This window comes from Monodon monoceros, unplaced genomic scaffold (genome assembly GCF_005190385.1).
Source record: "Monodon monoceros isolate NGI ecotype Baffin Bay Population unplaced genomic scaffold, NGI_Narwhal_1 Super_Scaffold_15, whole genome shotgun sequence".
NCBI lineage: Eukaryota > Metazoa > Chordata > Mammalia > Artiodactyla > Monodontidae > Monodon > Monodon monoceros.
The window spans coordinates 54,414,773-54,441,801 of record NW_021703771.1 but is presented as its reverse complement, the minus strand read 5'-3'; the positions used below and the strand labels follow the sequence as shown (position 1 = coordinate 54,441,801).

Genomic DNA, 27,029 nt, shown 5'->3' with positions numbered 1-27,029 from the left:
GTATTTATTCGGTTTGTACCAAATTAGTCGTGGCATGACAAGAACCCTTTGTCTGTGGGACCGTTGGTCTGGCAACCATTATCTACCCGTGGAAAAGACGTCTGAAGACTCCGCCTTGGCTGGGGGTGGGGAAGGCGCACCGCGTGGAGAGCTCGACTGAGAATTAAAGGGAGCGAACAAAGAGAACTCCCAGCAGCCGCCCGCCAGCGCCTTGCCGCTGCATCAGGAGACGTCAGTCAAGCCCGGAAGGCTGTTGGAATCCGCCTCCCTGCGAAAAGCTCAAGTAAATAATTGATGGCAATTGACGCGGTCCAGGACAAAGCTTTGAGGAAAGCCAGTGCATCCGATTTCGAGCGGTTTGGGAATCTTCCGCCGAGTAAGGGGTATGCGAGTGCAGCGAGGACTGTGAGCTTGGCTACCGGTCTTCCATCGCGGGCGTGGCTCTGGCCTTTTTGTCTTCTTGCCGCCCGCCCCTCCGCCTCCGCACTCCGCCTTCTTCTCTTCCCTTTTGAAAGTAGCCTCTGGTTACTTCTACGCAGTCCTCCCTTGCAATCCCTCCCCCTCCCCTGCCCAGTCCGGTGAGGCCAGCTCACGAATATCAGTGCACTTCCCGGGGAGCGTCTGGCACGGCTTGGTACCTTGCGTGTTCGCCTGCTCAGAGCCGCAGCTCCAGCCCAGCCGCGGGCCGCCAAGGAGTAATCCGCTCTTCCGGCCGTTGAGCCTCCACGTTAACGCCATTGTTTGGAGAAACAGAGTGGGTGTGGAACTGGGGCGAACCGGTCCAAAGTCAAAAGTGCTCAGCCAGATAGTCGCATATATAAAACTACGAAGTTAAACTCTCCTCGTCTCCGAAAAGACACAGTAAGAACCCTGAGGTCCCCGGAAGATCAGAAGGAAAGCGCTGTTGATTTGCTCCAGCCTCAAAACATCGCCTCTGCCAAGAAGTGAGCAGTTCTGGATTTTCTAAAGGGATGGGGAGGGTGAGTGGGCAGATAAAACTTGAGATTAAAATTGTTGGTTTAGGCCGTGCTGGGGTTGCTGGGTTGGCGAATTTCACAGGAGAAGCCTCAAAGAGACACAGCATCCTGGTACTTTGTGAGAACCACGTGACAGCAGCCAGGTACCTTTGATTGTGGGAGCCGAGTTCCTGGAACTCGAGCTTTCTCCTGCGATAGAGCTGTATGGGGGCCGAATTAAACGTTCTCTGGTGGCTCTCAGCTTCAGAGTGGTTCTGCCTAATTCAAAACAAAAATAAGTTTGCATTGGCAATATAACTTATTTGGGTGATCCCGGTTAGTGTGACCTGCTAGTGAACTAGACCAGATATTCTAGGAGCATGTTGCTCCGGGAGAACATGTAGAAAATAAGTTGATGGATGACTCCTCCCTCTCCCTCCCCATGTCTTCTTTGTTCACTGTTATTTTCCAAATTGAGTTGGAAGGAGATCCCAGAAAGAGAAAGGGAGGTGGAGGAGCCTTCCAGTAATATTTCTTTATAAAATGAGGGATTACTACACATTGACTAAGCTATGATACTTAGACAATAACAGGACTAATGCTAGTAAAGTAACTAGCAAGTATCTCCTCCCCTAATAGGATTTTTTTTTTTAAGCAGAACTTTCTGCCTAGTCATGCCCTTTTCAGTCATGCCCTTTAGAGAGAAATTATATTTCTAAGGAAAACGCACCTAACTGACTAGCTGACTAAGCAGTTGGATCACTAGGGAGAAAAAACCAGGAGGCAGTGGGTTTTGAGTTGCTATTTTCCAGATTTTAAAAGCCAGTGATGGATTTATCTTGGAAAAAATACAAAACAGAAGTTGATCTTACCACCGTGAGTGAGGATGCACCAGCCTTCTTGGGTGCAGGGTCATTCTGTCTTAGCATTTGGCTTCGTGGAAAGGACTGGGCACTTTAAAAGTACACCTTTGCCTGTTATATACCATCTGAGAAGGTGCTTAATAATGAAAATACTTTGTTTAGCAATTACACTTAAACCTAAAGCAATTCACAAGAACATTGAAATTTAGATAAGTGTAGAAAAAGTTATCACCTGTAATTTAAGAAATTGTGCAGAGCCACCAATAAATTTTTCCAAATGATTTTTAATTTATTTCTCAAAACTAAAAAATAAATAAGTTAAAAGAAAAAGAAAAATCCCTTCAGCGCTGCTAATGACTAAACCACATAGATGATTTTTAATGCCATATTTTCTTGAAACTGAAGTTGGCTTAAAGTCATTCATTATTTATGTTTTCTTTTAGTTCTAGTCTAAAGGAAATTGGGTGTATTTCTCTCACAAAATGCAACATTAAGGGCTAGAGCTGTTTGAGAAAAGTATCATTTATCCATAACAAGTGTTCTCTAAGAAAAACCCTTTCATAACCGTTTTCATCTAATTGACACTTGGGAATATCAATTAAAACTTTCTCCATGAAATTAGGCTTTGAAACGCAGATTTGATAGTGAGGAAACCAAAGCTGAAAAATCAGGGTATTGACAGTTCTAGCCTTTGGACTTCTTTTCCTTCTGAAGCTTCTTGACCTTATCTTCTTAAACAAACAAACAAACAAACAAACAAAAAACTCCCTTCCCATCAATTCCTTTCTGATTCCATCCTTGCCATAACCTGCTACCGTGAGAATGGGAGGTTCAGCGGCTTTCAGATCTTCATTTTACTGAGGTGGCGTGAGATGGAGATAGCGCCTCCCTGGGCAAAATGAGAATTGACAGTTCTACATCCTAGTTCTAAAGTCTAGTCTTCTATTAAGCGCCGTCCAAATCTCATTTTCTAGGGCTTCTCTTGTTACGGAAAATCACTCTTTGCTCTGTAACAATGCAGACACGCTGTGTGCTTTCCTTCTTTTGTTTCTGTCCCAGATTAGAAAGGAAGGTTGCTGGCAGTGAGGAGGGAAGAGAGTGATCTGGTGATAGAGTATTGTAAATCGCCTCTGATAGATTCTTCCTAGACCGCAATGAGTCAGCCACCGACGGGGGGCGCTGCCCCTGCCACAGCCGCAGCTTCTGCCGCCACAGCTGCCACTGAGGCTCGCTTGCACCCGGAGGGCAGCAGCAGAAAGCAGCAGCGTGCTCAGTCACCCGCTAGACCGAGAGACAATTCGGTCCGACAGACCACCGCGGCCACCCGGTCCCCGGTAGGGGCTGGTACTAAACTCAATTCTATTCGACAGCAGCAGCTGCAGCAGCAGCAGGGCAACAAGACCGGGAGCCGCACGGCGCCTCCGGCCAGCGCCCGAGGAAGCGGAGGAGGGGCGGAGAAGACCGCGCCCCTGGCGCCCAAGGGGGCCGCGCCGGGAGCTGTCCAGTCCTTGGCTGGTGCTGAAGTGGCCCCCGTGGCGACCCTGGCCCCGGTGGGTGTCAGGAGGCCTGGCGCGTCGGAGGAGCCGCCCCGGGAGCTAGAGCCCGCGTCCTCTAAACTCGGGGAACCCCCTCCTCTCGGAGAAGGAGGAGGAGGGGGTGGGGAAGGAGGAGGAGCCGGCAGCGGCTCTGGGGAAAGGGAGGGGGGCGCTCCGCAGCCGCCGCCGCCGCCCAGGGGTTGGCGAGGGAAAAGCGTACGCGCTCAGCCGAGGGGCGGCAGCGGCGCGGAGGGGGCCTCCCCCTCGCCATCCACCTCCTCTGCGGGCAAAACCCCAGGCTCCGGCAGCAGAAACTCTGGGATTGGCGTTGTGGGGCCTGGCAGCGGTGGCGGAGGGAGCTACTGGAAGGAAGGATGTCTGCAGTCTGAGCTCATCCAGTTCCATCTCAAGAAAGAGCGGGCGGCGGCGGCGGCGGCCGCGGCTCAGATGCACAGTAAGAACGGCGGCGGCGGCAGCAATCGCAGCTCTCCGGTCGCTGGCGCCCCTGCCATTTGTGAGCCCCTCGCAGTCCCTCCCACCTCCCCAATGGCGGCGGCAGCAGAGGGCCCCCAACAGGGCGCAGAGGGCAGCGCGAGCGGCGGCGGCGGCATGCAGGCAGCGGCGCCCCCTTCGTCGCAGCCGCACCCGCAGCAGCTCCAGGAGCAGGAGGAAATGCAGGAGGAGATGGAGAAGCTGCGGGAGGAAAACGAGACTCTCAAGGTGAGGAGGGTGTGGGGGACGGGTTGGAGGAGGGGAGGTGTGGGCCTCGGAGCATTAGGGCGTGTCCTGGCGGGAGTGAGAGGCTGCTAACCTGTTAGGGAGCCTTCAAGAGGGAGGGGAACAGGAAATGAGGGGAGGGGGTCCCTAGGCCCTTTCCGGATCTAAAAGGGCTTTGCGATCAGCAGCGTTAGGTTTTTATTTAGATCCAAATCTGGGCCTTCGTTTCTCCGTTTATTATGGTTTGGCTCACTTTTTCACGGACAGAGCTGGAGTAGGAGAGCGAGGGAAGGCCTAAAGAGGGCCCGTTTTTTCTAGTTTCTTCTTGTTCATTCAGCTCCGGGTCATTCCTGTCTCATGGAGAGGGAGCAGTAAAGCTGAGAATTTGGAGCTGGGATGGGGTGTAGACCGTGTATGTCGGAGGGGTGGGAGGCGAAGCTAATTTTGACCCGCGGCCTGTCACCGCCTCAGAACGAGATCGATGAACTGAGGACCGAGATGGACGAGATGAGGGACACTTTCTTCGAGGAGGATGCCTGCCAACTGCAGGAAATGCGCCACGAGTTGGAGAGAGCCAACAAAAACTGCCGGATCCTGCAGTACCGCCTCCGCAAAGCCGAGCGCAAAAGGCTCCGCTACGCGCAGACCGGGGAGATCGACGGGGAGCTGTTGCGCAGCCTGGAGCAGGACCTCAAGGTCTGCGGCGCCGGGGCCCGGGGGGCGCGCGGCAGGGGCGGTGGGTGGGGACTCAGGTCACGGGCGCTTTGCGTTGAAAGGCCTTCAGTGGTGATTGGCAAAGAGCTCTAGGGACACGGAGTTTCGCAGCGCCAATCACAGAATGTCAAGGTGCCGGAAAGGGAAGAGGAAAAACGGACAGGTGGGTCTGAAGAGCCCTGTGTGGGGGGAGGGTCTTGCAGAGAGCGAGCTCTGCGGGCTGCCCTGAGAGCCACGGTGACGATTACAGAGGTGGTGGGAGGAGGGCGCCTCCTTCCGCGGCGGAAACGGCGTGGCCGAGCGCAGGCCTTGATCTGACTTCCAGAGACTGCCCTCCAAGCGCAGGCCAGATGGAGTCAGGCCCCCTGGAGCAGCGCGGTGAAGACTCCTTCAGTGGAGTTGAAGCCCAGAATAGGAACAGCACTGGGAAGATATTAGAGTTAAGATTTCTCTCTGAAAGCCACCCCCGTCCCCAACGCCTTCTTCCAGAACTCCTTCCTTTCTGTAATTACCACTTAGATAACTCCCAGAAAGGAAGACTGTCCAGCTTGTGGTCCCTTTTGGAAAAGTAAAGGGAGAGTGCGCTAAATGAAAGAACCATGTTCTTAGGGAGGTTGCTTCTTCAGAGTCTCCCCCAGTGGAGAAATTTCAACTTTGAAGTGCGTTTTTTAGATAGGTGTGGTCTGTTCGTTCGGTTTTACTGTAGGCAGATTCACTGACAACGCAAATCAGATGTTATCTTCATGGTCTGGGACAGCAAACGAAATACAATTTTAATTGTATTAATTTCATGAAGATTTAAAAGCCGAGTGTAATTATCTTGTGTTTTTTTTAAAAGAAAGCCATGGGAAAACATTTTATGAAAGCCGTTGTATCATTTCTCTTTTTTTCCTTTTTCTGACATTTGTCAAGTGTTGACTAGGCACCAGGCACTGTGGCAACCATTGTTACTCATATTATTATTTCATTTAGTTCTCAAGGAGAAAAACCTGTAAGGAAGGGATTATGAGTAGCATCATTTTACAGGTGCCCACAATGAACCTTTTACGAAAGTTAAGTGCCCAGCCCCTAGCCCTGGAACTTGGCTAGTAGTTGGTCAGGCTGGCTCCCCACTCAGTCCAAAACCACAGCCTGTGTCCTGAGCTGCCCCACTTTTCTTCCAAACCCTAAAATTTCTGAGGTAGTCTTAAAACAGGAGGCAAAAATGCACACACTAATTTAAACAAACAAACAAAAGTCTCAAAGACTAAAATATTTCTTAAAACTAAGCACCTGGAATGTTAGGATCAAAATTCAAGCCCCAGACCCTACCTGGGAATATTTTATTTTCTAGTCTTTAAAATAAGTGATAATGGAGGCATCTACCTCATAGTTTTGTTGTGGAATTAGAGACTTGTGAAATCTCTACACGTGATAAAACACAATTGAACATTTATAACCATGATGTCATGTAGACATTAAGGGAACAGAGTGGAGAGCCAGACTACCTGGCCACTTGTTAGCTGTGTCACCTTGAGCGTATTACTTTACCTCCATGAGACTCAGTTTTCCTCATCTATAAAACAGGAATAATAATAGGATCTATTTCATGGGATTGTTGAGAGAGTTAAATGGTTTATGTATGTGAAATGGCTTATATGTAATGCATCTGGAATGATGTCTGGCATATGGTAGACACTATATACATATTGGTTCTAGTACTTTTAATATAACTTAAGCCCATTTGTTGTATTGTCTTTAATTACAGTTTATTGTTAAAAACACTTTAATTTAGGTAGCAAAGGATGTATCTGTGAGACTTCACCATGAATTGGAAAATGTGGAAGAAAAGCGAACAACAACAGAAGATGAAAATGAGAAACTGAGGCAACAGCTTATAGAAGTTGAGATAGCAAAGCAAGCTCTGCAGAATGAACTGGAAAAAATGAAGGAGGTTAGTAATCAGTTATCTCATGGCATGCTATATATATTTAGCTCTTCATAGAGCGTACCAAAGACTAATATGACTGTTAAAATAATTAAATTTTTTATGATTATAGGACAGTTTGTTGTTCTCACCCAATATAGTAACAGATACATGATTTCATACTAATAAATAAGTAGCAAAGAAGAAATTCTGACCTCTACCCTGCCTCTGACTTGACATATATGAGCTGTGACGGATGCTTCGTGTGTGATATCTAAATGGATGTTAATTAAATAAATTACACAGCTATACCAAACACAAAGGATATCAAGAATATGAAGGAATAAGCCTTCTGTTAGTTGAGGGGAAGTGCTAATCCTGTGAGATTACTAGAGTTCATAGAAGCACAGACTTTCAGGATGAAAAAGACCATAAAGGCCATTCAATCTAATCTAATCATTGTTTGATTCCTTCTTATAACAAAGCCCCCAAATGGTCTAATACTTAGAACTTCACCAGTGACTAGCCCTTAAGATCATCTCCAGCAGCCAATTTTATCACAGCATAGCTCTGTTTAAGGTTTTCTTTGTTTTGAGTTGAAATCTATCTACTTGTAACTTTAATAAATTCATCTCAGTCCTACCCTTTCGGGTACAAGAGTCAGAGTTCTCTTCCACATCAGCTATTAGAAAATTCCTACCATGTTTCCCCTGAATCTTCTCAAAGCACAAAATCAGTATCAAAGAAAATAACGAGAATAAAAGAAACAGAAAGATGTATCGAGAAATAATTAGAACTAACACACCATTGTAGAGCAATTATACTCCAATAAAGATGTTTAAAAAAAAAAAAGAAATAGCTTTGTGAAAAGTAACAGTTTGAATTGAAATAATATTCTTCCTTGAAAACTGCCTGAAAATGCACAGTGCAACTTGTGAAAACCATTATTGAGAATTAGCAAATACACACGTGGTCCTCTGAACACTTCCTCTGCTTAAATATGCAGAATTTAAATGAAAATCCTAATCTTCCCATAGACTAACTGAGATATTGGCACATTCCACTGCTGTGTTTATCTCGAAATGGTATAAAAATATAACTACCGTGTAACAGTGAAAATATCAGTTGTCAATTAAGAATGTGTGGCAGGAATTTGTAGAACACTGTTTCAGTGGGGCAACCTGTTTTGTGATCTAAGTTTATACTTATATTATCCTGAATTTAAACATTTTTAACATGACAAATTAGGGCAGAATCATTGTACTGGGGCTTCCCTGGTGGCGCAGTGGTTGAGAGTCCGCCTGCCGATGCAGGGGGCATGGGTTCATGCCCCGGTCCGGGAAAGATCCCACATGCGGCAGAGCAGCTAGGCCCGTGAGCCATGGCCGCTGAGCCTGCGCGTCCGGAGCCTGTGCTCTGCAACGGGAGAGGCCACAACAGTGAGAGGCCCGCGTACCGCAAAAAAAAACCCAAAAAAAACAAAACTGAATTGCAATCATAACTGGCTTACTGTGTGCGGTAGAGGTTGTGCGTTTGAAGCCTGACTTGTCCCCCTCTAACTTCCACAACTTCAGTTAATCATCTGCTTTCTTGTTTGTAAAATGAAAACATATTCAAGTCCTTGGTGAGTGTTAACCACACAACTTTTATCACTTTGAGGCGTTCTACCAGTGGAGAAAACGTAACCAGGCCAAGCTTTCCATTATGAAGAAAATGCACTAGTTATGGAGTAAAATCATAAAATGCCCAATAGAATACACTACAGAGAAGCAATCCTCCAACTCGCAGATTTTAGTTTCCTATATGGAGTCATATAGCTGTAGAACAGCACAACTGGGAACAGTAGGCCATCTGCTGGAGTTTGGAAACCATTTTCTAAGAGTTTAACTGGCTTCAAGGGTGTTGGCCAATTGCTCTCAGGGCTGGTGGCTGCACAAGGTCCTGTGCACCTGCTCACATCCATCTGCTTATCTTCTCCCCCTGAGAGCAGGGAGTCGGTACTGGGGGAAAGAAGAGTTGAGCAGAGGCAGGATGGAGGTAATTAGTTGACTCTACTACTACTCATTGCTTGTGTTGAACAGCTGATGTTCTGCCACCTGTAAACAGGAGGGATCTCTTAGGATGCTGCCTTAGAATCTTAATGGCATTCTCATCCTACTTATAAAACATTGATTACTACTGGCATTATGCTTTCTTGCAGTAGAAAAATGCCTTTACCTTTATGTAACCTGGGAAAAATGCTTTTCTATCTTTCAGCATCACAAACAATCAGTGAGACAGAAGTTTTTGTAAAAGTTATTTTATGGAAACTACAACTAGCTCTTTGAATGCCAGGATGGGTTAATGCACACATAATGAGAATATAGAGTAGGCTATATACAGTATGGAGGAGGTTCTATGAGGGGTGAGTCTCTGCTACAGTTAATGGAGGATCACTGCCCTTTCTGAAGTCCTACTGCTGTGGGAACAACCTTTATTTTCAAAGCTTTGAAAGCCCTATGCTCTTCAGGAGGAAGGCGTCTTCTCATGTCACCTTTAAAGTCTGGTACTTGGAGAAGCACTGCTGACAGATATTTGAGAAAAGAATGAACCAACAGGATCTTTAAAGATGGAAAAGGAAAAAAGAGTAACAGTAACTGAGATGATGATGATGAGAACTCTTTGTTAGATCTTTTTCAGTTCAGAATCTCTTTGTGTCGTTTCATCCCTCACCCCGACCCAAGAATCTTAAAAGAAAATAATTTTCTTAGCTTTTACTGGCCTTTGCTCTAGGGGGCTGTTAACTGGCCTACTGCAATAGCACCATCTATCTTGGGACTTCTATTTTCTGTGCACTTGGTTAATATATCCTATCTATTACAATGAACTTTCATTCTAGAACACAAAAATAATTAGTACTATAAATTTCAACAGTAGTGCCTCTGTTTTTTAAAAAAAAATTTTATTGAGTACATAGAGAATATATCTGTTTACTCAGACTCTGTACAGGCAGAACACTTTAATAAACAAATGCTTGTCCTGACTGTTTACAACTACCTACTTCTTTTCTTTTTTTTCTTTTGACATCTTTATTGGGGTATAATTGCTTTACAATGGTGTGTTAGTTTCTGCTTTATAACAAAGTGAATCAGTTATACATATACATGTGTTCCCATATCTCTTCCCTCTTACGTCTCCCTCCCTCCCACCCTACTTATTTTCTTATATAAAATAAAGAACTGATTGTAACCATACTTGGTTTTGATAGGGCATGTTTAAGTTATAAAGTGCAAAAAGACAAATCAGTGATAAAGATAAATCAGTGCTGAGTGATAAATCAGCAAAGAAGCAGCCCAAAAGACAGTTTAAATGGGGAATTTCTTTAGCATTCAAGTATTTTCCCCTGGTTCTGGTAGTTAACTTATAATTTGAAAAAATGGAACAGTAATCATTGATATTTTTGATGAAATTACTATAAATATTTTGAAATGCATCAATTAAACAATATGACGTTAGTCACATCTTCTCAGAGGCAGTAGTTTGTTGAATAACATAGGCAGGAATAAAAGAAACTAAATTAAAAGCAAAGAATAATGTGCCAGGTAAGCATAGAAAAGCTTGTCTTCCAGGTCAACAATTGTTGCATTTTTAAAGATATATTAATTTCGGAATTATAAACCTTATTGGATTTTTTAAACGAAATTACATATGCAATTATATGCACTTTGAAGTGATTCCCAAGACTCATTTGGGTAAATGGCACTTTTCTTTTACCCTGATGCCGAGTTCTCAGTAAAAGTGAAGCAGTGAACAGATCAGAAAATCCCTGTTGGCTTATTTTGTGAGAAATATTGATTTTTTTATTATAAACCTCAAATTTCTGGGTTTTGTTTTACATAAAAGTACACATCAGCATTACACACCCTGTACAATGGATCAGATTTCAGTTCTTTTCTTGGCTGGAATTTCAAACTTTATATTCTTGAAGCAGTAAGGCACTGTACAAATGATGAACTCTTACAATAAAGGACCAAGCATTTCCCATTGAGTATACATGCAGTTCCCATGGCTTCATAGAAATTGTTCGATAAATGTATTTTGAAATGGTTGTTGCACTTGCTGATAAACCATATCCATGGGCGCTAAGTCTCTCACCCTGGACTCTGCCAGTTTAACAGAGGACCTGGGGCTTTAGGCCGAACTTTGAGTGATCTGCCTCTGAAAACTGAGGAGCTGACCTGTGTTTCGGTATCTTCGTGGAAGCATGTTGCCACATAGTTACTGAAGAGTTGTTTACTTCTCTGACTTCTCTATTCAACCTACTTTATTTTTTAATTAATTTATTTTTTTTTGCGGTACGCGGGCCTCTCCCTGTTGTGGCCTCTCCCGTTGCGGAGCACAGGCTCCGGACGCGCAGGCTCAGCGGCCATGGCTCACGGGCCCAGCCGCTCCGCGGCATGTGGGATCTTCCCAGACTGGGGCACAAACCCATGTCCCCTGCATCAGCAGGCGGACTCTCAACCACTGCACCACCAGGGAAGCCCTCCAACCTACTTTAAAAAGGGGTTTGAAATGGTTCTTGGTAAATCATAACCATTGAAATAAGAGTTTAAAACTTTGGTCACAGAAGAATTCTGGGAACATGAAGGAAAACTTAGTCCAGGGGATGTACACTGTTAATCTAAGTTTAGTAGCAGTCAAGTCAGGGAGAGAAATATTGAATGAAATTCTTACCTAGCTGTGACCTAATATGGAAGTAACACCAGGTTTCATGAGAGGTCTCCAGAATAACCATGAAGAAAATCAATTACAGTACAGCAGAATGTTGACAATTATAAACAGACTTTATGTGATGATGGATGGCAACCAATGGATGGATGAGCCTTTGTAAAAATTGTCAGTTCTCACCTATACACTTAATAAATTAGGAATTTAAATTTTGCAGAAAATAAAGTTAAAACATTTTGTCATTAGCTGTGAATTTGAGGGTGACTTATTAAAAATCACATATGTCGTGGAGTCTAGAAACTGGCTTTAAAATTTCACCTCTCATTCCCTGTTATGTTGAGCAAATAATTTGAAATTTTTAGGCCTCAGTTTCTTTATCCATAAATGCAGAAATTAAACTGAATGCTCTCAAAGGTCTCTATGAAAATGTCATTTTCGACATTATCAGTTATCCATCTTTGTGCTTCCTGAAAGTTCTGTTCATAGTCAGGATGCCACTTCATATCACTACTATTATTTTATTACTGTAATTTTTTGTATATTCAATCAACAGGTATTTATTGAACAGTAATTTATTATCTGCTAGAATGTGGCCATATGGATACCATGGAGGCTACAAATATACAGATATCAGGGGATTTCCTTGGTGGTCCAGTGGTTAAGACTCTGTGCTTCCACTGCAGTGGAATATATACACTGGGCAGAATATATACACTGGGCAGTATATATACACATACACACACACACACACACACACACACACACACAGATATCAGAATGTTGCATTAAACTGAGAGTTTGCACTCACTGAGGGCTCTGCTGAAGGGTTTTCAACCACAGAGACCAAGACCTACAACACTCTCTCTGGTTGTTGCTACTACTCAGCATTCAAGGACCTGGTTTAGTGTCGAAATCAGAACTGAAGACCCGATACACAGGGCTGAGAATAAGTGAAGCTTTCTGAATAATCTGAGCCCCACTTTGTATGTAGTCTTAGTTCTCCAACCCAGGAGGCCAATAAGACATCATGATGACCAAAGAATTCACCATCTTTTCCAATAAGAAATAAACCAGAGTATTGAATGATGGTACCTAGACATTCTAAGTTGTGCGGAAAGTCTCTGAGGTGAGTTCTTTAAACGTATAATTCTCTGCAGTGAAATCTGCCACCGGAAGGCTGCCAGGTTCTCACCCTATGGTGTGTGGCACAAGTTAATGAGTGCTGGTCATCAGTTAAACATCCAAACATTTGTCTTTAGCTATTATTAAAATAATAGGAGACTTCTCATGTTTTTTGAAGGTGAAAGTCTTTATGTTTCCAAGAGCATAATAAGAATCTTTTTGAGGTCCTTTGGCCTTTGTTGTGTGTGTGACAGACAAAAACCTCATGTAGAGCCAGCCCCCATTAAACAACCTAGTCCCTTCTTTACTCAGGGGTGTCGTTGTGACCTAACTTGTCCCTGTGGTGCTTTTAGGCTTTGGGGCAGTAATTATCAACACTGTTCTCTACCACTGCCGTCTACCCACGGCCACCCTTGGCTGCCTGAGAACGGCCCTGCCTCTAGCAGTGGCAGAAAATAGCATCTACTCTCTGTCTCAGCCTTTTCCATGAGGCTAAAATCCCAAGACTTTGATCTGACTTCAGTTTAGCAAATATTTTTAAACAAACATTTACTGAGTATGTGTATAGTGTGTATAAGGGAATAACAGTTAATGTCGCCATGAGAGTAGTAGTCTTTCCTATCAGAAAGTTAATTACTTTCTGATAGAAAAGACAACCTTGTAGAGGTTGTATTTGACAGCAGAGTATTTGCTGAATACTGAGTACTGAATACTTTGATGTTCATTGTCTCAGTGTGGTGAACACTATGAAGACAGGGCCCTACCTATTTTGATCACTGTGGCACCTTCAGCGTCCAGTTCAGTGCCTGGCTTGTAGTCAGTTAGACCATATATTCTGTAATATTATAACAACTTCTATTTCATATTTAATTTGTCTGGAACTTTTTCCTGCACTAGAGTGTAAATTCCCTGAGGTTAAGGACTAAATCTGTCTTATTCATCATTGTATCCACAACAACCAGTAGTTGTTGACAAAATTTGACAAACAACAAATAATTTTGAATGAGAGAGTGAATGGAAATTAGGAGAGGTGTTTCAGGCCCTATTTTGCAGAGAGAACAAAAAATGTGACTCAGAATCGGGGCTCTTTCCATGGTGCTGAGGCTCTACAAATAAGATGAGAAGGAAGCAGATGACTAACTCCAGCCTCACCCCACTTCCAGAATTAGAGGTCTCTTGAGATTTTTGCTACCTCCTAGAAATTTCCAGGCTTCTACCTTGCTTCTCGCAAACCCCAGTTATTCTCCAGAAGCAGCAACTCTTCCCTGAAACAAGTTCTCATAGGCTTCTTGGGAGGGGGAATGAGGACGGGAGTTCAAAAACAAGAGGACGACTCTGATATCCGGGGTATCAGTTCTGCAGTTTAACTTCTGTGTTCTTTGGTGAGAAAGTGTGAACTGCATGTTTAGAGAATGGGAGAAGGCTGCAGATCCTTTCACTCCCAAAAACTATCTAAATTTGCTTTCAATTTTCAATGTTTGGGACAGTCAATTCAGCAGTTAATTTGGCTGGGGGGATGTGGAAAATTACCCCAGGGCTGCAGTTGTTCAATAGCTACCAGTGTTCAGTACTAATTATAAGCCAGTCACTTTATGTATCATTGTGTTGTTAATAGTTTCATTTTAGAGCTGAACACTCAATGCTCAGAAAGCAGGCCAGGTCCACAGTAGTCCATCTGCCTCCAAGCCCATGGTCTCCACTAGCCAGCTTGGCCTCACTGCAGGGACTCAGGCTGCCCCTTCCGTCTTCTTCCTGACCCACACATGACCTGCCCTCGGTAGGGACCTCAGTACTCCTAGAATCTTTAAGTTCTGTACCTGTAGCACACATTTAGGGATTGCTCTGGGCAGGCTTTGAGAGAATACTTCCAAGGTGTGTCTATAGGAAAAATCTATTTTATCTCACAAAAAGGGAGTCTTCGGAGGAAAAAAAAACAAAAACAACTAAGAACATAAAGCTAGAAAAATGTTTTCAGGTCTGTTGATCCTGGCTCTTCTTTTTACAGATTTAATACCTGTGTTACTTCAGATAGGTTATTTAATGGCTGATTCTCAATTTAATCACCTCTTAAAGGAAAATAAATATTTTCCGTATACAGTCTATTCACAAGGATAACAGGAGGTAACATGGGTGAAAGTGTGAAAAACTGTAAGGTATGATATAGACATCAGATTTTGTTGTTGTTAGTATAAAAATATAATATGTTAGTATATGTTAGTATAACATATATGTTATATGTGTTATTTTATATGTTAGTATAAAATGTTATACTGTATGTATACAGTATAACATATACAGTATACTGTATATGTTATGTATACAGTATACTGTATGTATACTGTATACATATACATAATATGTTAGTATAAAAATATAATATGTGTTAATAATATTATTATTATCACATAGCTCTAGATTAGCTGATTAAGACAGCTCCTAGAAAGAAATTTTAAGTCCATGAGGTTGAAACTTTAGATCTATCTAGGGTGCTTGTTCTTTTATACAGGCCTTTGAAACACTTTTGCTTTCTCTTTTCCCATGAATGTCTGCTACTTTCTGAAGTTCCCCCTTACATCTAGCTTCACTATGGAACCATTCTAACTTCTGTCTGTCCTGAGGTATGAGGCATGGGGTATGTCCGAAGTCCTTGCTGCTTCACCATCCATTAGCTCACATTTGCAATGGTTTTGGGGACATGCTTACAACAAGGCTGCACTGTCTGCCCCTGCATCCATCAAAGGGGCTCACAGCACTAATTTGTCTGGATAAATGTTTCTCTCCTACCTTTGCTGCCCTATAAACATTCTTCTTAAAAAGAAACATCTTAGCAGGGAGTAGAGGGCTCTTGTATTCAAGCACAAGATACTTTAGATTGTTTTGTAGCTTTTGTTGACTCCACAGCTAAATTCTATGCTCTCTGAATTTAAGAACCATATTTCATTTAATTCACACACACTCACAGTTATACATACAAAAGCTATCAATAAATGCACAGGCAAGAGAAGCAGTGTTTCAGAAGACATGATTGCTGTCAGAAGAGCCCAGCTTTAGCTCCTAAAATTAGAATTTACTTGGTTCCTCTGTTTTCCAATAATTGTGTTACGTTTGAGTAAATATAACATGCAATTTCACTGTATATTAGGAAGTATTTTCCAAATTTAAAATTCAGTCATATATTGAATATTTTAGACTTGATTGCATTTTAATGGAAATACAGTCACTTATTTGATGTCTGTTCTGATTCTGATTTTTACATTTCAGGGTCAGTTAAAGTGATCTTTATCCAGATGGTAAATGACATTTGAAGATGACATTTAAAGATGTCATTTAGCTGCTCTCCTGACATTTTCCATTTTATACTTATATATTTTACTTAATGGAGCCATCTATATTCAGCATGACAACTCAGAAGCGCTTAAAATTAAAAATTCAAAGTGTTCTATATTCATCTTCTGGCTAGCTCAGTTATTTCTAATTTGTCTAGCCCATCAATCATAGTGGTAAATAAAATTAAGTACATTATTTTTTCTTTCCTTCACAAAGTAAGCATTCTTACATTGGCCAAGAGCCTTGAATAATAGTAGAAATAATTAGACAACCCAACTGATTATTGCATTCAAGTGCATAGTGAGTGACTAATATGTTGGTATGTGATTATATCCACTGCCTCCTTGCACATGGAAAAAGGGTTTTCATAGAACTTTATGAAACGGTAGCCATCTGTTTGTATTTAGGAGGATCTGTTATATGGAAAGTATTGTCCTTCAAGGATAAAATGCAATTATCAAATTCATTTACTTAGAGATAAGGCTAAATTAGAATAATTATGTTCTACAGTGATTCAGAAGATAAATTTTTAAAAAGTTTTAAAGGCATTTTTAATTCTACTAGTGTTAACTTTGAGTTTTGTTTTTTGTTTTTTAATACATAGCAAACAGCTTTAATACAACCAGTTAGCATTTGGTTGACTTCACATAGGAACGCAGAATGAAATTTTTGAGTCAAAGTTTTTTCTTCTCATATTATATATTTTTTTTCCATTAGCTTCTGGCATTTGTTTTGCAGTGGAGAAGCGTGTGATTGGTCTGACTTTGAGTCCTTTGTATATCAAATTATTTTCTCTCTGCATGTTTATTTTTCTTTATCCTTTGTATAAATCAGTGTCCTTCAGTAGGAAGTAAAATTCACCCTAGATGGCTCAAATGAATAGGATTATTCACAGTGGTGTAGGTAGGATTAAGGGAACAAACGCTTAATTTGAGCTGGTGAGGCATTCAGAGAAGACTAGCAACAACACTTGGAAGCCATCAGTACCTCTAGAGATGAGGACATTGCTGAGGAAATAGTGTTACAGGGGCCAGTGAAAGCTGGAACTGTGGAGAGGATCCACCTAGTGGGAGCTGTCATCTGGAGGGGTCTTAGCTACTACTAAGATGTGGTGTTGAAAAAAGTGAGGGAGCAAGGAGAATCCCCCTGAACTCTCTCTCTTCCTGCCCTCTATCCCTCAGCATTTCTGCCAGTGCCTTCAATTGGCCAAACCCAAATAGAAGGTAATTGATAGGGGAGGGAGCCTGGGTAAAATGGTCTGCAAAGGTCAAGTTCTCAAAGTACAGAGCAGGGCAGAGAAGGGGCAAGAATGAATCTGGACAGCTGAAGGAGAATAACCAGTTTAAAAACACTGCCAGGGCATATCTAGGTGATGGTCTTTGTAATATACCCAAAATGTATAGACCCTTTAATTGGAAAATTAACATCTATTTATTAATTATTTCAGAGGAACTTTCTTGTAGTCTAGGCTTGATAATCACATATGCTTTATTTTTTCCCTAGGATTTTCTTCACTTTGTACTTCTTATACCTATTTTTCTCATCCTTTCACCTTTTTTATCCTTTTCACCTGTGTTGGATGATTTCTCAAGTTTGTTCTTAATATCACTGAGTTAATTGCCGTGTTCGTCACGTCATGCTCTTTAAAGATTCCAGTGCAAAATTTAATTTTTGCATTGAATTTTAGTGTCCTGTGTGAATTTTCTTATTCCCAACAGCTCCCTATTTCAGAGATTAATCTCTTCTATGACGTTCTATTTTTGGTTCATAGAGGCCATATTTATTATCTTATTAAGAGTAAGATTATTAAGAATTTATTATCATATTAAGCAGTTTTCAAAGCTGCTTTCTGTACTTTGAAAATTATTTCAAAATAATATTCAGACCGTTTTTTTGTTTTTTTCCTTTCTTTTTATCTGAACTTTTTCTTTTCTTTTCTTTCTTTCTTTCTTTATTTTTGGCCATGCCGCATGGCTTCCAGGATCTTAGTTCCCCACCAGGGATGGAACCCAGGCCCATAGCAGTGAAAGCACTGAGTCTTAACCACTGGACCGCCAGGGAATTCCCTGAATAGTTGTTTAAAATTGACCCAATACATTTTATTTTAACAGCTTTATTAAGGTGTAATTTACATATCATAAATTCGCTTGTTTTAAGTGTACAATTTAATGTTTTTTAGTAAATGTGCAGAATTGTGCAACCATCTCCATAATCAATTTTTGAATATTTCTATCACTGCACAGAGATTCCTAGTGGCCATTTGCAGTCACCTTCTCTTCTCACCCCTGACCTCAGTCGAGCACTAATATGTTTTCTACATCTATAGCTTTGTATTTTCTGAATATTTCATATAATTGTAATCATACCATATGTGGCCTTTTGCATCTGGCTCCTTTCACTTAGCCTAATGTTTTGATTTGTTTTGTTTTATTTTTTATTAAAGTATAGTTTATTTACAATGTTAGTTTCTGCTGTACAGCAAAGTGATTCAGTTATACATATATATACATATTCTTTTCCATTGTGGTTTATTACAGGATATTGAATATAGTTCCCTGTGCAATACAGTAGGACCTTGTTTATCTATAGTAGTTTGTATCTGCTAATCCCAAACTCCTAATTTATCCCTCCTCCACCCCTTTTCTCTTTGGTAACCCTAAGTCTGTTTCTGTTTCTTAAATAGTTCATTTGTGTCATATTTTATATTCCACATATAAGTGATATCATATGGCATTTGTCTTTCTCTTTCTGACTTACTTCACATTGTATGCTAATCTCTAGGTCCATCCATGTTGCTGCAAATTAGCCTAATGTTTTTGAGCTTGATTCTTGTTGTAGCGTGTATCAATACTTCATTCCTTTTTATTTCCAAATAATACTCAATTGTGTGTGTGTGTATATATATATATATATATATGTATACATCACATTGTTTACCCATTCATTAGTTGATGGACATTGGATTTTTTTTCATTTTTATTAATAATGCTGCTATGAGCCTTCACATATAAGTTTTTGTGTGAACCTGTGTTTCAATATCTTTAAATAGATATCTAAGAGTAGAATTTATGGGTCATATGATGTATTTATGTTTAACTTTTTAAAGAAGCTGCCAAACTTCTTTTCAAAGTGGCTGTACCAACCACTTTACATTCTCAGCAGCAATGGAGGAGGGTTCCAATTTATCAACATCCTTGTCAACACTTATTACCTACCTTTTTTATTATAGCTATTTTATTGAACGTTGAGCGGGATACCTTTGTGGTTTAAATTTGTGTTTCCCCAATGATGCTGAACATCTTTTCATGTGCTTCTTTTCCATTCATATATCTTTTGTGCAATGTCTTTCAGTTTTCTGTTTATTTTGAATTGGATTATTAGTCTATATATTCTTGAGTTCAAATTTAAGCTCTTTATATATTCTGGATACAAGCCTTTTATCAGATGTATGATTTGCAATGTTTTCTTCTGTGGATTGTCTTCACTTTTTTAATGGTGCTTTTTAAAACCCAAAAGTTTTACATTTTGATGAAGTCCGATTTATAAAAGTTTTTTCTTTTATCACCTGTGCTTTTGGTGTCACATCTAAGACATCTTCACCTAACCCACAGGAAAATCATTCTATTGGGTTTTTTTTTTTTCCTAAGAGTTTCCTAGTTTTAGAAATTACACTCAGGTCTACGATCAATTTTGAATTAACTTATGTGTATGGTGTGAGTTAGGTTTCTAAATTCATCTTTTTGCATGTGGAGTTCCAGTTGCCCCAGCACCATTTGTGGAAAAGACTATCCTTTCCCTATTGAAGTGTCTTTGTCCAATGCACTTCCGTCTCTTTTTCTAATTTTTGTTTCTTTTTAGAAACTGTTATCATTGAATGTCAGATTTTCTTTTTAAATTCAATCTTGGCTCAAGACACTCACTGTGTAACTTTTTCTTAGTCCCCCTTGGTGCCTGTTCTCAGATCCAAAGCTGTGGTGCAACTTGATACGCACAACTCCAACCCAATTTCTGTTGGCTAGTAGACATTCATCTTTTTGGCCTATTCTGAAAGAACATAGGAAAGTCTACTACTGCAGCACTCTGTCTACACAGGCACACTGACTGTGAGGAAAATTTGAATCTTAGAAACATTTGAAGCAGCTTGTAGTTGTTCTTTGCCTACTTTAGTGTAAGAAAAACAATAAACCCCAATATAGGTGACCCCAAGGCTTTTCTGTCTATGCTTCTACCCATGATGCCCTGGATAAGGAAAGAGTATATCTCTTGATTCATTACACAATTAATTATCTAGCTCCTTCCCTACTTGGTTCCTACTTGTTTTGGGGTTTTAATAACCAGAGAGCTGCTGATCGCAAAGGGGCCAGGCCATTTCTCCAGATACATGGTAAAGTAGAGCTTGTGCAATATTTTTGCATGTATTGGGGAAAGTAGGGATGTAGAAGTGTTGGCTGCCTAGTTGTTTGGGTTTATTTTAATAACTTTATTGCGGTATGTTTTATATATCATATAGTTCAGCAGTCCCCAACCTTTTTGGCACCAGGGACCGGTTTCGTGGAAGACAATTTTTCCATGGACCAGGGTGGGGGGGATGGTTTCGGGATGATTCAAGCACATTACATTTATTGTGCACTTTATTTCTATTATTATTACCTTGTAATATATAATGAAATAATTATATAACTCATCATAATGCAGAATCAGTGGGAACCCTGAGCTTGTTTTCCTGCAACTAGATGGTCCCATCTGGGGGTGATGCGAGACAGTGACACCCAAAGCATGTTGCTTATGTCCAGTCTACTCCGTAAGATGCAGCTTCATTGTCACTTGCCACTCACTGTTAGGGCTTTGATATGAGTCTGCAAACAGCTGATTTATTATGGTCTCTGTGCAGTCAAACCTCTCTGCTAATGATAACCTGTATTTGCATCTGCTCCCCAGCGCTAGCGTCACTGCCTCAGCTCCACCTCAGATCATCAGGCATTAGATTCTCTTAAGGAGCGTGCAACCAAGATCCCTCGCATGCACAGTTCGCAGTAGGGTTTGCGCCCCTATGAGAATCTAATGCCCCCACTGATCTGACAGGAGGTGGAGCTCAGGCGGTAATGCGAGCGATGGGGAGCGGCTGTAAATACAGATGAAGCTTCGCTCGCTCGTCTGCTGCCCACCTCCTGCTGTGCAGCCCGGTTCCTAACAGGCTACAGACCTGTATCAGTCTGTGGCCCGGGTATTGGGGACCCCTGATATAGTTAACCCGTTAACAGCTGTACAATTCAATGTTTTTTTCTTTAGCAAATTTTCCAAGTTGTACAATTATTACAATAAATCGGTGTTAGAACAGTTTTATCACCTCGGTAGGATCCCTCATGCCCATTTACTGTTAATCCCCAACCACTAATCTACTTTCTATATCTTTGACTTCCCTTTTCTAGACATTTCATATAAACGAAATCATACAGTGTATGATTTCTGCCTGGCTTCTTTCACTTAACATAATGTTTTTGAGGCTCATCTGTGTCATATCATGTATCAGTAGTTCATTTTTTATTGCTGAGTAGTATTCTATTACATGGATACTACACTTTATGAATCTACTCATCAGTAGGTGGACATCTAGGTTGTTCCCATTTGAGCTATTATGAATAATGCTTAACAATATTCTTGTGCAAGTCCTTGGTGAATATAAGTTTTCATTTTTCTTGGATATATACTTAAGAGTGGAATTGCTGAGTCATATGGCAAATTTGTATTTAACTTTTAAGAAACAGGGATGTCTAGTCTTGATTCATTTGCAGCTCCAATTCTTTTGTTTCAGACCGTAAAGGCTACATATAAGATACAGTATTTCTTTGTTGAATTCCACTGATGCTATCACTGAAGGAAAATTTTCTCAGATTCTGACAAATGCTTGACCATTAATCTTAGTTTCCAGTCTTACTGCATGTACATTTTAATCTTTGCCTTCAAGTATATTTTAATAGGAAGAAAGAGATAGCTTCGTGTCATGTTATCCCAAATTCTTTTAATTAGAGTAACAATGTGAACAGGGTAGATTTTCTTTAAAAAATAATACGTTAGGAAATGAATCTGGTTCATCTGTGATTACTTTCCATAACTTCCTTAATATATGGAATATTTTCTTCCTATTTCGGTGATAGCTCGTGCTCTATGTTCATGCATGTATCTTCCAGGTACTTATTTATTATTTATAAAGGGACTAATGTATGTGTAGCTGTTAAGTTGCTCTCATGTCTAAAGAAGATGTGTGTGAATATGTGTGCATTCTTTAACATTGTATTAAGGAATTAAGTAAATTTATTTAGCCTAAAATATGGTACTTGTTTTTGTTCAAATTAAAATTTCAGAAATTTAGTGATTTTCCATTTATTCCAAAGTAACTTTGAAATGAGCTGATTTGATCAAAAACAGTACACTTCCAAAGGATATCAAGATATCCCTTAATATAAAGTAAAATAAGATTATAACTTATTTCAGTGAGCGTGTGTTCTCATATCTCTAATAGACTTCAAACTATGTGTTTGGCATATGGATAGAGGTTACAGAGATTCTGACTAGCTTTGTGTTTTAGAATTCACTGAGCAATTTTTAAGATGTGTAGAAATTCTTTCCAGGACCTAAAACACATACATGTGTACACATGCACATACTCTCACATGGTCCGATGCATACACACACATATTTACATATGCATGTATGCACATAGACATACACACACACTCACACTCACTTGCTCTATGAATGTGCATATATACATGCAAACAAAACACAGTCTGTGGATGTATTATTTGCTTTTAAAAGTTTGGATTTAGTTCTTTGTGCTTTTAAATATACTCTGTGAATTTTTTTAAAACTAATTACTTCTGCTTCTACTTTCTCTATCTTTAAAAATGGTAAAAGGCCAATTTCCCAGGAATAAGTTGATTATCATTGAATTAAACCATGGAAACAAGATTTTTTTCCAATCCATTTAAGAGTTGTGGAGAAAATATTCTATGATTATACTTTATTCATGATTTTTACTTGATGCATGTGTTGAGGTTACAGAGATTTTGATTGGCATGCTCTATTTATAAATGTTTTCATGTTATTTCAACTACATGTCTAGTACATACCTATTATACTCTAATAAAAGAATATGTAGGCAGAATCTTCTTGTAGCAATCAAGAAAAATACAGGCAAGGACAGAACAAAAAAAATTGTTAGCGTACTAGACCAATAAACCCAAATTAATAATGAAATTTAATATGAATAAATGTGATGTCTTACAATTTGATTTTTTTTAATTTACAGAAATACAAAAAGGAGAGAAATATATTCATAGCTATTTACACAAAATAGGCTTAGGGAGTTAAGTTGACTGTAAGCTAGACATGAAACCATGTCACATGATGAATGCTTAAAAGTACTGGGTATTATATACAGATGTGATCACTCCCTTCTAAATGAAAGGATTTAATATAGAAGATAAAGTAGATTTATTCTTTGAATCACTTTAAGTGATTTCTACTTTAAGTGGATTTGAGATGAAAATAAAGACATTTTATCCATTAGAGCCATTTGTAAAGGGATTGTATTGCCTGCCTCCTATTGAAGCAAGCTCCTGGAAGAGCACAGGCAGGGTCTAGGTGGTATAGAAAGCATTCCTGTAAGGTACTGAATGGAAGATTGAGTTTCCTGGGCTCCTTCCGCATATGTGACCTTAGCAGTCCAGAGCAGAGTTTGATCATTCTGCTGTCACTCGGGGGTCAAACAGGTTATATGAATGAGTGAGGCTATCTGTGTTGAGTGATGGGGCTAAGTGGATATTGTGTATGTCTCAGTAGTCAGTTCCAATCTAAGGTTGCCACGCCATAATCAGGACCCAACTTTACCAGGTCTTCCAATTTTTCAACTGAAACTAGAAATCTTAATTTTTAAAATGTAAACTGTCCACTTTTTAAAATTTAGCAACTAATTCCAAAATTTTTAAAGCACAATTATGGGCTATCACTTTTTAACTTAGTTTAGGAATTATCCCAGAAACTTGCTTCTACTCCCCCGCCTCCGAAGTGCATTTTGGGAATTACTGAATACTCTGACCTTTGAAATTTTATCACGAAATATCTAAATGTGTGACTGTGTAAAGAATAATTTTAAAGCACCTGTGTAATACCCACCCCTTAGCATCCTGTCACCTTTAATGGCACATCAAACATATTTCTTACAAGATTCTAAAGCTGATACAAAAATGATGTTAATATCACTGCATTAATTAAGTAGAAGCTGGTCGATACACAATATAAAAACTGGACAAATCATTATTTTAACGTACAAATGCTGGCCGCGATTTTTTTCTTTGCCTTATTATAGAGAAAAGCCATAAGAAACTGCTTTCACTGCCTAGCCATAATTTTCTAAATGCATTTTAATTTCTAACTGCATTTTAATTACTAAATGCAGTGGTGCTTAGAACTCAATTCATTAACTAGAGCAAATTAGAAGGGAATATAAATCTCCGCATTTGCTGATGACATTCATCGCTTAGTAAGCATACATTTACTGTGGATCAAGTATCTAAGACATAAAATAATTTTTTAATGATTATTACTTCAAAAGTCATTAACCAGGCTCTCAGGTTTAAAAAAAATAGTCTCAACTGAGAAAGCTTCCAGTCCTGTATCTATTCATTTGTGTGGGACTTTCTGAGGCCTTTTCAGGATATACCTATCCAAGTGTAATATGTGATATGAGTATCAGAGAAGCACTCGTATCATGTTGCCTTTGCTTTTTTAAAGCTAGGTGGTCTTGTTTGGGGATCAGTTTATTATTGATAATTTGGAAGACCTTCTAACAACCTACACCCTACGCCAATAGAGGATTTCTAAAATGATGTAAGAGATTCTTGTATCAGAAACTCTCTCACCAGTAGCCTTGAACCCTTTGAATATCTTTAAGCAGCTTAGAGAATACAGAGACTAATTCTGTCTAAGGAACAGGAGGTGTTTGGTCATATAGTATAAGGCACACAATGGAAGGCAGGGAATTATTGGGTCCAAACCTAACTTTTAAAAGGGATGTTTTTTACAAAGATTTTATAAGCGCCAACTATTATAGTATTATCTCCAGTTTCCTCCCAATTTCATTTCCTCTAGTTCTATAGCAACCACATCCCATTAATGGGAGAAACCTTCATTTTTTTCCCTTCTGACATCACATGGTCCTTCAGACCTTTTGGATTTTCTGGAGTTAAGTTCAGTATTTTGCTTTTCAAGTTTCTGGCTTACCTAAATTTCACTGTACTAATTATGGAAAATGAGTTCCAATCTAACAACATTTAAGCACTAGTAACAAGTAATATTCTAGGAAGAGGGCAGAAGAGATCTAAAATAATGACTGGCACCAAAGAATGACTTTTAAAAAGGAAAGACACTATGCAACTCTAGAGCCATTCAAAGCCATGTGGCCCTGAGGAGATAATCCTGACTCCCACATAGGCAAAAGTTCTAATGTTTTCTCTTTCATTGGTGGTTTGGTTTGATAGCATGCTCTACAGAATTCACACATTGAGATTCTTTAGCAATAAAGAATTTATATAACTCTGTATTCAGTCTGACCTCTGTTTTGGATATCTACATCAGCACAAAGGGAGAAGGATGAAGGAGCCAAGAAAAGGAAAATTCATTGGATTCTTTTATTTTTAAAAAACCCTTTAAATAACAAAGGACATGATCCCAGCTATTTCAATTTGGCATTGGTTCGAAGTAGAGCAGAAAACTAGCTTTTCCAGCTTTTAAAAGTGTTTACTTAGGCATTCACTGTAGGTAAGAAAATATAAGTTTTGAAGCCTCATAACTCAGAAGGGGCCTGGGCTTATGGGACAGAAGGAGAAGATAACCTTCTGGCAAAAGAGGGTTGATTTATTCTTGCAGATGTGGGTCTCCACCTCCATGACACACACTCTGTATGCCAGATACACCTCTCCATGTGTGACATGTACCTCTGTGATAATATTCAGAAGGGAATCCCCATCTTCCCCAAGAATGAAAAATGCAGTTTTTTAAATAAATACTAATACTAATAAATATTAGTATTTTCTGGGAACAAATCCCAGATTTAAATTGTTGATTAATTTTCTTCCCCAATTCTTCCCAAGTTGTTTCTTGGAATAGATTTATTAATGACAACTTTCTTTTCCTCTCTTCTCTATTCTATCCCTTTCTAAATTCTGGCTTTTTAAACTAACAATCAGTAGGAGTTTGGGAAATCTAGTCCTTAAAATGCAATTGAGAATTTTCTCAATACAGCTTTCTTTGAATTGTTTATGTTTCAACTCTGTAAATTGACTTAATTAGGAAGTTTTGTAAAATTATTTTTCTTCCCTTGCCTAAGAAAACTATAGAAACAAAAGGACAAATAAAATTGACAGATATAAATTAGAAACCTAGATCCAGGGAAGCACTGTAAAGATGTATACATCATTTCTTCTGAAAAAGGAAGAATAAAAGCTAAGTTCAAATAGAAGAAGTACTTCAAAAATGTGCTGAGCCAGACCCTGTATTAAGCTTGACTGTTAGAATGAACTTTATTAGCGTTTAACTTGTATCACGCCTTCGGTGCTAATTAAACACCTTCTTCTATTAAAAGAAGCATCTTAAGAGAAGCATCTACCTTTTAGAACTGAAAGGGAAGCTTTTATGATAACTTATTTAAAGCTCAGTTTTATTAAAAAAATATTTTATGGAATCAAAATATTGACAAAAGTAGGGGAAAAATAAAAACAAAGAAAGTACCTTGACTTTCTTTTTTTCCTATGTTTTGTGATCCTCCCTTCAGCTCTTTTACCTAGCCTTTTATGTATGTCTTTTGTTTTTCTGGGATTTGAATAAAGGATTTTTTAAAATAAATATCAACTGAATATTTTTCAAACTCAATGATGAAAAATATTTGGTAAATGTAATAGCTGTTTATGTGCAACAAACTATCACAAAACTCAGTGGCATTAAACTATCATTTATTTGCCTAATTCTTTTGCCCTCTGTATGGATTATTCTGGTCTCAGTTGGGTCCCCGAATATATTTGTGGTCAGCTGACAGTCAGTTGGGAAGCTCTACTTCTGGGAGTTGGCTGGCTGTTGGCTAGGACAATGGGAATAAATAGGCCATGTGACTCTTTTCATCCAGCAG

The 27,029-nt window shown here is 39.8% G+C and overlaps 1 protein-coding gene across 1 annotated transcript in view; it reads left to right on the top strand.

Annotated features, from left to right (window-relative positions):
* The first annotated feature begins 519 nt into the window (after positions 1-519).
* The window catches only part of SOGA3 (SOGA family member 3), a 41,842-nt gene continuing 15,332 nt past the window's right edge, over positions 520-27,029 (top strand). The window contains exons 1-4 of the mRNA XM_029224017.1: positions 520-944; positions 2,879-4,074; positions 4,543-4,767; positions 6,560-6,718. Of these exons, the coding sequence (XP_029079850.1) occupies positions 2,974-4,074; positions 4,543-4,767; positions 6,560-6,718 (1,485 nt within the window). The 5' untranslated portion in view covers positions 520-944; positions 2,879-2,973. The remainder of the gene's footprint in view (positions 945-2,878; positions 4,075-4,542; positions 4,768-6,559; positions 6,719-27,029) is intronic.